Here is a 14,136-nt window from a genome sequence, read left to right as displayed (position 1 = left end):
GAGACAGTGAGTTGCTGTTGTGAGTCACTTCAATGTGTCTTTATGTTTTCTGTGTCTGTGTGTTCTATACTGCAAAGGGAGAAGCTTGTGTTTACATTTGAGTATCATGGATTATTAGTCTTTTGCCTTCAGAAAAGCATGGAAGCCAGTTTCTGCTAAAATATGTAGTAAAAATGTTTTCTTGCTATTGTTGTACATAAAATAGCTTTCTGACTGTGTGGATGTGTATTGATTACATTTCTCTACCACCCAATATCTCAAGCTCTCTGGGCAATTTACAACAAATAAAACCATAAAATTTATTGTTTATTCGTTCAGTCGCTTCCGACTCTTTGTGACTTCATGGACCAGCCCACGCCAGAGCTTCCTGTCGGCCGTTGCCACCCCCAGCTCCCCCAAGGTCGAGTCCGTCACCTCCAGAATATCATCCATCCATCTTGCCCTTGGTCAGCCCCTCTTCCTTTTGCTTTCCATTTACAATAAAAAAGTTTAAAACGGCAGTCTAAAATAAAAAAGAACCAAAATAAAACCCAGCAGCAATGCAAAGATTAAAAATGCAGTGACATATTTAGAACAGAAACGTGTACACACAAATGTTGTGTGTGAATTCAACATCTGAGGCAGAGCAGCAGGGCCACGAGAGATGGCTAAACCCAGGACCTACCAGGGCCTTGATCTGGCTCTGAAAAGGTGTGGTGAGGGTGACCCAAGGGGCCTGGACAAGCCATGGAGAACAGTGAAGGGAAAGATTCACATAACCATGGCTCAAAGGTGGGTGGTTACTGTCTTACCCTCCCACCCTGAAATCAAGTATGAACAGGAACACCTCTGTAGGAAGGATGGAATGTGTCTTTTCAATCAGGGCAGTTACATTTTTCTGGAGTATTGAGGACTTCCCTCATGGACCCAGTGGGGGAAGGAACTAAGCAGAAGATTGTTGCTTTATCATGAAAGGGCACTGGAGGAACTACGCTAAGTAAGTCATCATTGTTCAGTTCCCAAAGGTGCATTTATGGTGAGAGGGGTTTTCCAAGAATTGTCTTTTGAAGCTGTGAGACCCAGGGAACAGAGAAGGGATCCCTTTGGACCCTCATCCAGAAAACACACGTCATGGGAGGAGGGGCTAGTGAGTCAGGATGGCCTCCCTCAAACTGGAGGGGTCAGCAGGAAAGTGTAAAATTCAGTTTATGCCAAGCTCAGGAGTAAGCTCAACATTAAAAATGCAGGGGGGAGGGGGAGTTCACACCACCCCTGCCTCAACTGACTTCTATGCAGCTACTCAGCTTGCTACAGAATTCCTTTGTCAAATTAAATGTTGTGGCCCTCCTTTACCCAGCACGTATAACCAACTCTTTATTCCAGGTGTGTGCAAGATAGGATGTTCCTCTTCATTCTGTGGCTGAAAAGCATTTAACAATAAAATGAAAACCATTCCACATCTAGAGTTGCCCGACGTTATGGGCTTGGCCAACTTTATGGTGCATCAACATCTAGGTTCTCCTTACAAACCCATCTGTAAAGTTCTTGGCAGTTGACGTCATTCCAGTTATGTCCACTAGATGACATGGGCTTTATAGAAGTGCAGTCGTTGTCCATTTCTCCATAGTTGTAGCCCTCTGAGTGGCTGGGATTGCCAAGCGCCCAGAACCTGCCGGGGCGGGGGGGGGGAAGGAAAGCTCCCATTACACAGAAAAGATATATTAGCTCAACACCTGCAGCAAAATGAGGAGGGAGTGAGAGGTGGTGAGGCCTTAGGGGATAGACTAGTTTATACCACTTTGGGCTGTAGGTAGAGAGAAGGTCACATTATACATAAACACACACACACACACATCTCTGCACAGAAATACAGGAGGACAGGCTTTTTAGCCCCATCAAGAGCATCTGGGTTAAAATAAATGCAACAAAGAATAAAAGGAACATGGTGGTCAGAGTCTACTACCGGCCACCCAATCAAGGAGAAGACAAGGATGAAACTTTTGAAAAGCATATTGCCAATGTTTCAAGGAAGCATGATGTGGTAGCAACGGGGGACTTCAATTTCCCTGATATTCGTTGGGAGACAAATTCTGCAAACCACGGCCCCTCCGGGAAATTCCTGACTTGTATTGCTGATAACTTCCTCCTACAGAAAATGGAGGAAGGAACTAGAGGATCGGCTATCCTTGACTTCATCCTAACCAACAGAGATGACTTTGTGGATAAAGTAGCAGTTATGGGAACTCTCTGGGAAAGTGACCATGTTACACCTGAAATCTTGGTTCTAAAGGAAGCAAAAGCTGAGTGTAGCCAAACATGTACCCTGGATTTTAGGAAAGCTGATTTTAATAAACTCAGAACAATGATCAGTAAGGTCCCATGGCAAGCGACTCTAACAAGAAAAGGAGTCCAAGATGGGTGAGAGCTTTTAAAAAAGGAAATTCTCAAGGCACAATTACAAACAATTCCAACAAGAAGAAAAGGTGGAAGACAACAGAAGAAGCCAATGTGGCTTCACAAAAAGCTTAGAGATGACCTGAAAACAAAAAAGGACACATATAGGAAATGGAAAGAAGGCCAAGCAACAAAGGAAGAGTACAGGCTGGTAGCACAGAATTGCAGGGATGGTGTCAGGAAGGCTAAAGCTGAGAATGAGCTGAGGTTAGCAAGGGATGCTAAAAGCAACAAAAAGGCTTTCTTCAGCTACGTGCATAGTAAAAGACAGGGGAAAGAAATGGTGGTTCAGCTATTAAATAAGGATGGCAAAATGATAACAGATGACAAGGAAAAGGCAGAAGTGCTCAATTCCTACTTTGCCTCAATCTTCTCCCGAAAGAGGGTTTATGACCCCCCTGGCAAAGGCGAAGTACAGGCTGAAGGGGCAGGATTGCAGCTTGAGATTGAGAGGCATATGATCAAGGAACACCTAATTACTTTGAATGAGTTCAAATCTCCAGGGCCAGAGTAATAAAGGAACTGGCAGAAGAACTCTCAGAACCACTGGCTATTATCTTTGAGAAATCATGGAGGATGGGTGAAGTGCCAGATGACTGGAGGAGGGCTAATGTTGTCCCTATCTTCAAAAAGGGTAAAAAGAAGGAACCTGGGAACTACAGACCAGTCAGTCAGACATCAATCCCTGGGAAAAGTCTGGAGCAGATTATAAAGCAATCCATCTGGAAGCACCTTGAAAACAATGCAGTGATTACTTGAAGCCGACATGGATTTGTCAAGAACAAATCCTGCCAGACGAATCTGATCTCATTTTTGGATCAAGTCACCTCCCTTGTGGACTGTGGGAATGCTGTGGACATAATATACCTCACCTTCAGCAAAGCTTTTGACAAAGTGCCCCATGATATCCAGATTAGGAAAGTAGCTCAAAATGGGCTAGATGAAACAACTATCAGGTAGATCCACAGCTGGCTACAGAATCGGATTCAAAGAGTGCTTATCAATGGGATCTTCTCAAACTGGAGAGAGGTAATGAATGGCGTACCACAGGGCTCAGTCCTGGGCCTAATGCTCTGCAACAGTTTTATTAATGACTTGGATGAGGAGGTGCAGGGAATGCTGATCAGATTTGCAGATGACATAAAATTGGGTGGAATAGCTAATAACCTGGAAGACAGAAACAAAATTCAAAGTGGGCTGGAGTGCTGGGCAGCGCTGGGCAGAAAACAATAGAATGAAATTTAATAGCGATAAATGCCAAGTTCTGCACCTAGGAAAAAGAAACCGAATGCACAGTAACAAGATGGGCGATACTTGGATCAACAATACTACAAGCGAGAAGGATCTTGGAATTGTGGTAGATCACAAGCTGAATATGAGCCAACAGTGTGTTGTGGCTGCAAAAAAGGCAAATGCTCTTTTGGGCTGCATTAATAGAAGCATAGCTTCCAAATCATGTGAAATTCTAATTCCCCTCTACTCAGCACTGGTTAGGCCTAATCTGGAGCACTGTGTCCAGTTCTGGGCACCACACTTTAAGAAGGATGCAGACAAGCTGGAGAGGGTTCAGAGGAGGGCAACAAAGATGATCAGGGGACTGGAAACAAAGCCCTGTGAAGAGAGACTGAAAGAACTGGACATGTTTAGCCTTGAGAAGAGAAGACTGGGGGGAGATAGGATAGCGCTCTTCGAGTCCTTGAAAGGCTGTCACAGAGAGAAAGGCCAGGATCTCTTCTCGATCATCCCGGAGTGCAGGACATGGAATAATGGGCTCAAGTTACAGGAAGCCAGATTCTGGCTGAACATCAGGAAAAACATCCTGACTGTTAGAGCAATACGACAATGGAACAATACACAAAGCAATACAAGGCTGTCCTACGCTGGAGGCATTCAAGACAAGGCTGGACAGCCGTCTGTCAGGGATGCTCTGACTTTTGAGCAGGGGGTTGGACTCGATGGCCTTGTAGGCCCCTTCCAACCCTACTATGCTATGATTCTATGATATGATTCTATGACCCCTCACACACAAAGCTGAGATAGTTAATATACTGGAAGAAAAATTAACTTCTCTTCATTTCAATAGTGTTTGTGCAGGAGAACCCCCTGAGAGAGTGTGCCCCCCTGGTTCAGGTCTGCCTGCCTGCCTGCCCGCCCACCCCTCTGCTGCCCTAAAGGCACCCCAAATGTTGCCTCATGGTAGAACAGCTTCAGTTTCTCCTGTCCACAGGAAGATGAGAGTCTGCAGCAAGTTCAACCTGCCTCCATCCCTTTCCATGTTTCCCAGCAGTCCACATATTTGGGGGGAAATTGGAGGAGACACACCGTTGGGCAAGTGTGCACATTTTCTCTGCCTGAGCTTTGTCCTCAGTCCTCCCCAGGGAGAAGCCATGTGCACAGCAGAACGGGGCCACAGTGTGGCACACCTTTGAGACTGGATGGGAAGTGCCCAGAGATCTGCTCTGTCCTGTAGCCCAGCCCACCTTGGCCCAGAAATTGTACATGTTGTGTCTGTGGGGCCTTATACCAAATGCTACATGGCAACTTGACTTTTGCTTGAGGAATGGGAACTGGAGGGGTATTTCCCAAAGGGCGGAGATTCTAGGTTCTGCACCAGATTTTGCAAGAAATGACAGAGGCACTGACATTCAGAAGCATCTCCTCCCGGATTACTGCTTTGCAGACTCACTCTGCCAGTAATCTGGAGCCGTCCGTCCATTCCCAGTTGCCTTCCTCGTTTTCATCTGTAAGGCCAATCCAGGCAGGCTCATCAAGCTGAGAGGTGATGTAGTTCTGCAAAAAAGGAGGAACAGCCTCACATGATGGCATGTCAGAGTCACCTCCCTAGGCATGAACATCACATCAGTAGAGAGACGGCAGCATGACAGGGTGTGCAGATCTCCTGTGCTTAAAAATAACAATAAAGAAGTTCATAATGCTTTGGCAAAATAGCCTCCATTGTGTACTAAGAAAACTTGGGTTCTCTGATCTGAATAAATACTGCGCGCACTCATTTCTACCTGCAAGGAGCACTTTCCACACCAAGGTCTCAGCCAAGGAACCCCTTGCATATCAGTCACAGAGCCCCTCTGGATTGCCGAGGAGCCTGTGGCATTTTCCAGGGTATGCATGCCAGATGTAAAGGGTTTCCTGTTCCTGCCCATGACCCTGATCTAGCATGTCCTGGGAATCCCCTTTCACCTAAAAAGTGCCTCCGGGTGCTCACTGATGCTCGCTTTATGAGTGCCCCACTAACGCTGCCTGCCTTGCTATGTCCAATATGATCTTCTTCTACAGCACCAGCACTAAGCGCCCATTCTTCATCTCTCCCTGGCACTACAGTATGGAGTAGGTGAAAAACCTGAGCACCCCCCGCCATGCCAATCTGAGGTCTGGAGGGGAAATGCTTAGTTGGCCCAACAGGGCCATCACCACCCACGCTGCAACTAACCCAGGGAGGGAGGATGGATGCCAGCAAAGTAGCAAATGCAGAGGAGAGCAGGTGGGACTGGTTTGTATGGGCCTCTCAGCACCATCCCGTACATGATCTAGATGTCACAATGTATGTGAGTGCATCACTTGCGCCCCCATGCACCCTTCCCCTCCTCAGGGCCAGCCAGTAATGTCAGCACACAGCCCAGCAGGTCACGCTGTGCCTGGGGGCGGGGGGGGGAGCATTCTGATTCTGATCTTCACAGTAGAGATAATCCCATATGCTTCCAGTTTAAGACAGAATTTGCAAAGCACTGCATTAATACTAATGGGGGTTGTGTTTAGCAATGTGTATTGGGACGACTGCACATTCGGACCATTACTGGTGCTTCCCTCCAAAGTGACCAGATTCTGCACAAGCCTTATTTTGTGATTCCAGCTTTGGAAAAGCAAATGGCATGTCTCCAAAATTAGCTTCTTTTGCATTCCTTTCTCAAAATACTGGGCAGTTGGGGAGTTGAGTGATGGACAGGTCGGTCTTCTAATCATAGGTCCCATTTTTCCAGGGGAATCACTGTACTTTGAAGGAGGGAAAGGATAGAACCATGAGATGGCCATTCCCACCATGCCACCAGGCTTCAGTATGAGGCTGGGTTTTTTTCCCCCAATGAAAGTCAATCAGAGGCACAAAGACTCAGATTTCTGAATCTCGCCTTGGGTGAAGCAGAACTCATCCATTTTCTGACATGCCAAATTGGGGGTCTGCATCAAATATTATGGTCAGTGCACAACTCTAATTGTTTTCCATGCACTGGGTGCAGCCACAGCATAACTTCCAAGAGATCATGAAATATTTACATGGGAAACTAAAAACCAATATGGACAGGAAAGTGATAGCACCCGAGAGAATGGTGCACTTTGCTGAGAAACCCAAAATAATAAGGGAAAGAAGAAAAATGTAAAACCTGCTCTTTATCAGTTAGGACAGAAGCCAAGTGGGCATCTCGGGACATGCAGAAGTTCTCCGCATCATACCAGGTCTTTTTTTCATTTGAAAAGTAGTAGAGACTTTTCTCAAAAAGCAGCCAGCTACCAGTTGACCTCGCACCTTTCTTGAAAAGCGATTCTAAGAAGAAATGAGTGCAAAGTTACCTCAAAAGCCATTTTCATGGAAGGAAGGCCAGGTACAAGAAAAAAATATATAAGCCAATAAATGTATGAGTATAAATGAATGAATGAGGCAAGACTAGGGAAACAAAAGTTTTATTGAAAAATTATGTATTTTTGTTATGTTTTCGAATACTAAAGTATTATGAAACTCTGTTATGAAGGAACATTGTAATGTTATGTAAAGTAAGAATACAGTATAAGCAATTATTAACTGACTTGGATAATATTGTGATTGGCCGTGCAATTGAAATATGTATTAAAAACTGACTCAGGTCAGGAAAAAATGGGGGGAAAGGATGGCTGTGAACCTCACTCAAAAAGGTAAGTGTACATTGTGCAGAAAGGGGGCCTTCTTGGCTAGCAAACCTCCAAACCCAGGTAAGCTTCTACCATACTCAGTAGTGCACAGCCACCTTTCTTGGTGAACACCCAGCACATGACAAGGAGAGACAATGGTTTCCCTATGGCTGCCCAGTTGCTGAGATCTGAATGCAGAGCTTCCCAGTCCATATGTTCTTCTCTTAACTACTGCTGTTCCCCAGCATTTAATATTTATTCAAAATAGTCTTTAATCTTTATAACAGGTGAAGGAATAGCCTTTTCCCTTTCTTCATCTGTAGCATGATGCATTATCTAATTTAAACTCACATATATCTGTTTACCCTCACGTTCATGGCATCATATATAGAAATGTAAATACTTACGGTACTTTCCTTTCCGCTCCTCAAAGGACTGTTCAGATTGTGCTATGTGGCTTGGCAATTGAATTACTTCATCTGCAACCTTTGGGGCTAAAAACATTCCCAGAAATAGAATTAGACCCCACATACATATTTATTTGTTTAAATATTTAGTCCCCACCTTCCCCTCTCACTGAAGGTAGCTGATGAGTCAAATGTAAAAAAAAAAAAAGCATAATATGATCCCCGCAAAAAAGAAACCCATTAAACTAAAACAATCAAGAACCTAAAGCACTATCAGCAACAAAAAATAATAACATAGAAGCCAGAATCAAAATCAGATAGGGGGAATAAATGAGAAACAGACTCAAATGTGTATTTTGGAGGCGAGAGTTCCACAACCTTGTCCTGTGTACCATCTGCACCTCTGCTGGCAGTGCAAAGGAAAAGAAGATCTCATCAGAGACCCAGGTGGGCAAGTAGGGTCACATCTGGGAGAAGGTACTTTAAATATCCACCCCACTCCTTCTCCTGCTATCTTAAATATTTGCACCTCAGTCTTATACACATCTGCTCAGGTGTAAGTCCCATTCAGTTAAATGGTCCTTACTCCCAGGAAAGTAGGTGTAACATTGCAGCCTTAGAGTCCCTGCTTTTTCTCCCAGGTGAATAGGTATACTACAGCTCCCCCTATTTGCAGTACCATTCCCTGGAGAATCACTCCTATTTTTGCCTTGGGGTTCCCTTGTAACATTTATGTTAGTAAAAGCTGCTGGAATCACCATTTTCCAGGGTTCCGCTCTTTCCCCCAGTATATCTAGAGGCTAGATCTCAAAGCTGGAGATGCCTGCATGCTCCACGGATGCCAAGGGACTAAGCACACAGCCTGCCACTTCACACACCGCGGTTCCAGAGTCCATGTTAAACTCGTCACACAACATTTGCCACCCCAAGTCATTGACTGCATGCTCCAGGGTGCTCACCCCAAGGTCACCTGCAGAGTCGCAGAGAAGGCTGGATCCCAGAATACGCACAAGTGCCTCTTTCAAAACACACATTTTGTTCCTCTCAAAATACAGCCACCTCATACCACTGCTGCATGTCGCTCTTGTCTTAGGCAGTTCAGGCCATCTTGCCAGACATGAACAGATTCTGCTACACTGACTCTGTCTTGATGCCTCAGTATCACAGTTACAACACCTCCTCTTGGACCACCCAATCCTGCTTTTGTCCAGCAGCCATCCACCATGAGGAGGGAGCTGAAGAAGCTGGTGGACATCCCAAAGAAGGTGGCTACCTGCACTTGCTTATAACGGGGACGATGAGGCAGTGAGAACTAAAACCTTGAAGTTCAGCACAGGAAGTAGCCAGTGTTAATAAAGAGTTGGGTTCCACAACCGTTTTGATAGAAGGGAATAATACATCCAGCAGAGGCTTTTGGAAATGTAACTAAGATTTCTTGCAGAAGAGAGATGCATCAGTCCTATTATTCCTGCTTTAGCATTTTGCTCTGTGGGTAACAGAGAAGTGTCATAGTTCCCACACAACCTAACTAAGATGCTGTGGCAAGGTTTTATCTACTGTGCCTTCAAGGGACTATCTCATTTTGTCTTCTGTTTTTTATTTTAACGTGTGTGTGTGTGTGTGTGTGTGTGTGTGTATTGGCCCAGGAGCGTAGCCAAATCATTTATACTGTTAATGGAGCCTAGAGTTCCATAATGCTTGCTTAAGTTCATTATTGGTGCAATTCCCTTGTTAGTAAGCCTCTGAGCATGTGCAGATGAGTCAAAAGGCCAATAACAGCCCCAGCGCATTCTATACTAATGAATGCTAGAAGGCCTTATCAGGCCGTGCCTGGGAAGTGAAGCTATGTGTTTATGCTGAGACACAGGTGGCTGAACTGAGAACCTAGTGCTGTTAGTCTATGCTGGGAATGAACACTGGGGGCACTTGCTGCTGTTATGCTGCCTTATTGTATAACACCTATTCTGCCCAATGGCTCTGGGTTCACAGAAGCTGCCTGATCCAACCATTGGGTACACCTATGCGCTGTAAGTTACCCAATAAAGTCTCCTTGTAAGTAAACCTTTGAATTAGATTTATCACTATCTTGGCACCTCTAAATTAATAGTTCAGAGCCTACTGAAGAGGCAATACAGTGTGTGTGCGCACGCACACGTGCACGCACGCACGCACACACACACACACATACGTGGAGGGGAGTCATAGAATTATAGAATAGTAGGGTTGGAAGGGGCCTACAAGGCCATCGAGTCCAACCCCCTGCTCAATGCAGGAATCCAACTCAGAGCATCCCCGACAGATGGCTGTCCAGCCTCGTCTTGAACGCCCCCAGTGTGGGAGAGCTCACCGCCACCCGAGGGAACTGGGTCCATTGTCGTATTGCTCTAACAGTCAGGAAGCTTTTCCTGATGTTCAGCCGGAATCTGGCTTCCTGTAGTCTGTTTCTAAGCTGATTGAAAATAAATAATTCTCTCCCTCCCACTTACGACTTGCATAATTGAACGGTTTATTTCTGAGCCCATCTGCTAAGGTACTCCTCAGTTTTTTCATAGGTTCCTCAAGAGGGTTCTTCGTTTCCATGGACAACTTAATATCTAAAATGATTGAGAAAGGATAGGTGTTAGTAAATGACCCCTCTATAACTGAAGTCTCACCCTCCCCCACCCCCACCCAGCCCATAAACATATGAAGCTGCCTTATAGAGAGTTTGAACACTGGTAATCTAGATGGGACAGTAAGTTCTGACTGACAATGGCTCTTCAGGGGCTCAAGCAGGGACTTGGGTCTGACGTGGAGATGCCTTGTTTGTTTGTTTGTTTGTTTGTACGGCGCATGTGCTGCCCTTCAGTGGAGCTTCTAGGGTGGTTTACAAAAAGAAGGTAAGACATAAACAGAATATAACAAACAGGTTCTTTGCATGCAAAGCCTGTACTGTATGCATTCACACATGCAAAGCATGAGCTGTGCCACGCAGCTGCAGCCTCTCCTCCCAAGTGCCATCCTCTAGACCTGGCATCTACACTGTGGAGTGCATGGGCACCAATGTGCCTGCAGTCACCTCTCTTGATGCCCAACAAGATCCCTGCCCTCCTGGTTCTTATTTCATAAGAACATAGTAATTATTTTTTGAACTGGCATGGTGCAAAGCCAAGTGCTGCCCCCCAGTGCCACCTTTATCTGGTTTCAGAAGAGCGGTTCTGTGTTTTGGAGCTCAGACCCACCTCTGTTTTGCACTTAGCTAAGTACAGCACCACCTAAAGCAGGGCTGGGCAACATGCGGTCTGCAGGCTGAATGTGGTCCCCCTGGACTTTATTGTGGCCCCCACTCAACCCTGATATGCCACTGCTGAATCTGTGGCTGAAACTGGGCAGCATGGGGGCAGAAGGGGTCTGCCCCAGGGCTGTGGGAGGTGGACCCCAAGGCCTTCAAAGCGGTGGCTACACATGATCAGCTACACATGTGTGGCTACTCCATGCAGTTTGGTCCCCCTGTCATGCAGCGGTCCTGATCACACGGAGAACCAACACATGAGCAGCTCTTGATATGTAGCCACCCATTGCCAAACGCCCATGCTACATGGACAGATATGAGGGGGTGAGGCCAGTGGGGCCGTGAAGTCAGGGGCAGGACCAGATATCCAGCCCTGATTCCCTTCTACACATGAGAGGAGGACTGCAGTTGTGAGGGTTAAGGAAAAAATCCCTCATGCATTAAATGGGCATGTGGTTGGATCACAGCGCCATGGAGGCTAGACCTGTCTCTAACTCCTACCACTGTGCATTACAGCCACTCAGCCATTCCAGCTACAAGAGAAAGGGCCCTACGCACATACCGACATAGGCATCTAGACTTCCTCTGCATGACTCAACAGAACACATGGAATGCCTCTTCTCATGGCCACCAAACACACCAGAAAACACATCAGTGTCAGTGGCTGTGGTCAGCAGGCACAACCAATGGCACAGTGGTCAGTTTTGAAGTGCAAGGGCTCATTATGACAGTCCCCATAGCCATGCCCCTAAGGGGAGTCCAAATATTCAGGCAGCTGTGTTGGTCCATATGAAGAAACCACAGGAGAGGTCTTTGGTAAAGCAATGAGCCTTCATTGCCCATTCAAGACTAAGCCACCCTGAGAGACTTTACATTACAACATGGAACGATATATATTGTTCCTGGGAAAATTCGTCCCCCAACCCCCTGCCCTGGCTGCTGTGAGACTGCAGCTAAGCTCAGGAGAAACAGGGAATTTTGAAGGGGGAGGTGGCAGATGATGACAGCATCCCTGCTAATAAAAAAGTGCAGGCACTGAGTCCCTCTGAGCCCTGACTCCACTACAGCAGTTGATGCAAACACACACCCTGGCTGAACATACATAGGCTGTTTGTATCCAGTTAACACACCAGGGCACAGCAGAGAAGGAAGGCCCGCCGTTCAGCTTATTCGATCGTTGCTTTTGGGAAGGTGTGCATTAGTCTGCAGAGCTGAACTTACAGAAAACGAGTGTTATGATGAAGATGATGAAGGATATGACTCCAAGGGATATAAGAAGCATCCATCTGACCTTTGGAGAAATAGCAGCGATTTTGGATGGAGGAGGTGCACTTTCCTTCTTCGGAGGAGGAGGTGCTTTCCCCTTGGGGGCCATGGCTTGAAGGATGAGAAGAAAGAAGAAGTACCCATGAAGATGACATAGCAAGGGACAAAATCCCCACCATCAGACCTCTGTCCTTGGCCATTTCTGGGACTTTGGGCACTGTACCCAAGACCCAATAGACAGCAGCAAGCACAAACATGGGGTGGTTGTTAAGCAACAGCCAATTGCACCCCTTCCACTAGTCATGCTTAATGCTACATCAAATTCTGTGAATGTCCATTAGGATGCAAAGGGGATCGAGATTGCATAAAAGGTGGCAAACCTTATGAGGGAAACCTCTTTAAACTAGAGAATGTTGAGTAGGGGCAGTTTCTAACACCATTTATATAGTTGTAAAAGCTGAAGAATAAAATTGTTCTGGGGGCAGAACAAGTAGGAAACAATTTGAGCCCCAAAACTGGGAGGCCGAGTTTAAATCTTCAGGGATAGCCTACGTCCTCCTATCCCACCGAGGGTGGCCCACTGCAGCACAGGGGGCAGACTGGATGGCCACGGACCGTACCTGCAGCTTGTGACTCCCCTTAGGAGCCCCGGCTACCACTCGAGTGCCTCCCTGGCTCTCCCTCCAGGTCCGTTTCCCTTGGATCCTGCGCTACTTCTCGCCTGTGTCTCCCATTGCCTCTTGCCACTTCCTCCAGCTGCCCCGCTCACTTCCTCTGTCCTCTCAACATGGCGCCTTCAGGAGCCCCGTGTCTCAAGGGCTTGCCGATTGGCTGCCTGCTCCCCTGGCCAGCCAGCGCTCACAATCACCAGCACACCTGTAGCCAAGGGGGGGTGGATTGTGATGCCACATGAGGGGGGCAGCTGCAGGGTTGGCTCCCCACCTCAGACAAAGCAGCAAAGGAGCACCCCCAGGGGCAGTAAAGGAAAAGCTATTGCGGGCTCTGCACTGGCTTCCTGAGCCCAGCTGTCTCCCGCCTTTGCAGTCACGGAGACGGTTTGAGGCTGAGCTGAGGTTGGAACAGCTCCTAGATTGCAGCTCATCCTCTTAGCCACTACACCGTGGTTATTTGTTTATACGTTCACCTTTCAAATCCACTTTTATTTCCAAAGGAACATTTTAAACTGTTCTAGGCACAGTGCCTTCGAACATTTACAACAAGAGTAAGGAACATTTTTTTGGCCAAAGAGCCACATTGCCCTGTGGCTAATTTTCCGGGGGCCATGTGCCACAGGTGGATGGGTTGTCTACAAAAACTGAGCATGATATCTGCAAAGAGAACCCCACACACTCTCTTTCATCCACACACACATACATCCAAACAGATACATGCATGAAAATCTTCCCGTTTGCACCATAGGAGGCTTTTTATTTTATTTTTTATTTATTATTGCATTTATATCCTGCCTTTATTCCTCTTGCAAGGAACCCAAGGCGGCTTACATTATCCTCCTCCTCTCCATTTTATCCTCACAACAACAACCCTGTGAGGTAGGTTGGGCTGAGAGTGTGTGACTGGCCCAAAGTCACCCAGTGAGCTTCCATGGCCGAGTGGGGACTAGAACCCGGATCTCCCAGCTCCCAGTCCAACACTCTCGCCACTACACCACACTGGCTCTCAAGTCTAATTGCAGCCCCAGGGGGTCATGTTTCCTGGACAGGTCACAACTCATGAGGAAGGGGGGTTAATGCTTTCCTCTTCAACTGCACCCCTGCCCACATCACTCACACGCACACTGACACTGCAATTAGGTTAATCAGAGCCTTCCAATTATGACAATGGAAGGCTTTTTCTGAACTTAAT

The 14,136-nt window shown here is 46.6% G+C and overlaps 1 protein-coding gene across 1 annotated transcript; it reads right to left on the bottom strand.

Annotated features, from left to right (window-relative positions):
* Positions 1 to 1,473: 1,473 nt before the first annotated feature.
* Positions 1,474 to 12,382, bottom strand: LOC146343536 (uncharacterized). The gene is made up of 6 exons (XM_084859742.1): positions 12,229 to 12,382; positions 10,223 to 10,330; positions 7,737 to 7,823; positions 6,828 to 6,988; positions 5,120 to 5,223; positions 1,474 to 1,648 (listed from the first exon to the last, which is right to left on the bottom strand). The coding sequence occupies exons 1-6, from the start codon at positions 12,380 to 12,382 to the stop codon at positions 1,474 to 1,476; spliced, it is 789 nt and encodes a 262-aa protein (XP_084715868.1).
* Between the last annotated feature and the right edge of the window lie 1,754 nt (positions 12,383 to 14,136).

Source organism: Heloderma suspectum, chromosome 5 (assembly GCF_057233095.1).
Source record: "Heloderma suspectum isolate Gila_16-S chromosome 5, 16-S_ref, whole genome shotgun sequence".
Taxonomy (NCBI): domain Eukaryota; kingdom Metazoa; phylum Chordata; class Lepidosauria; order Squamata; family Helodermatidae; genus Heloderma; species Heloderma suspectum.
The sequence above is the reverse complement of the archived record's forward strand: the minus strand, read 5'-3'. Positions and strand labels throughout refer to the sequence as shown.

Bases quoted from the DNA above. Each gene is read 5' to 3' on its own strand.
- LOC146343536 (XM_084859742.1), bottom strand. From the start codon at position 12,382: ATGGCCCCCAAGGGGAAAGCACCTCCTCCTCCGAAGAAGGAAAGTGCA. The intron at 10,331-12,228 runs GTAAGTTCAGCT...CAATCATTTTAG, and splicing joins CATCATAACACTCGTTTTCT to ATATTAAGTTGTCCATGGAA. The intron at 6,989-7,736 runs GTAAGTATTTAC...ATTTCTTCTTAG, and splicing joins GGAGCGGAAAGGAAAGTACC to AATCGCTTTTCAAGAAAGGT.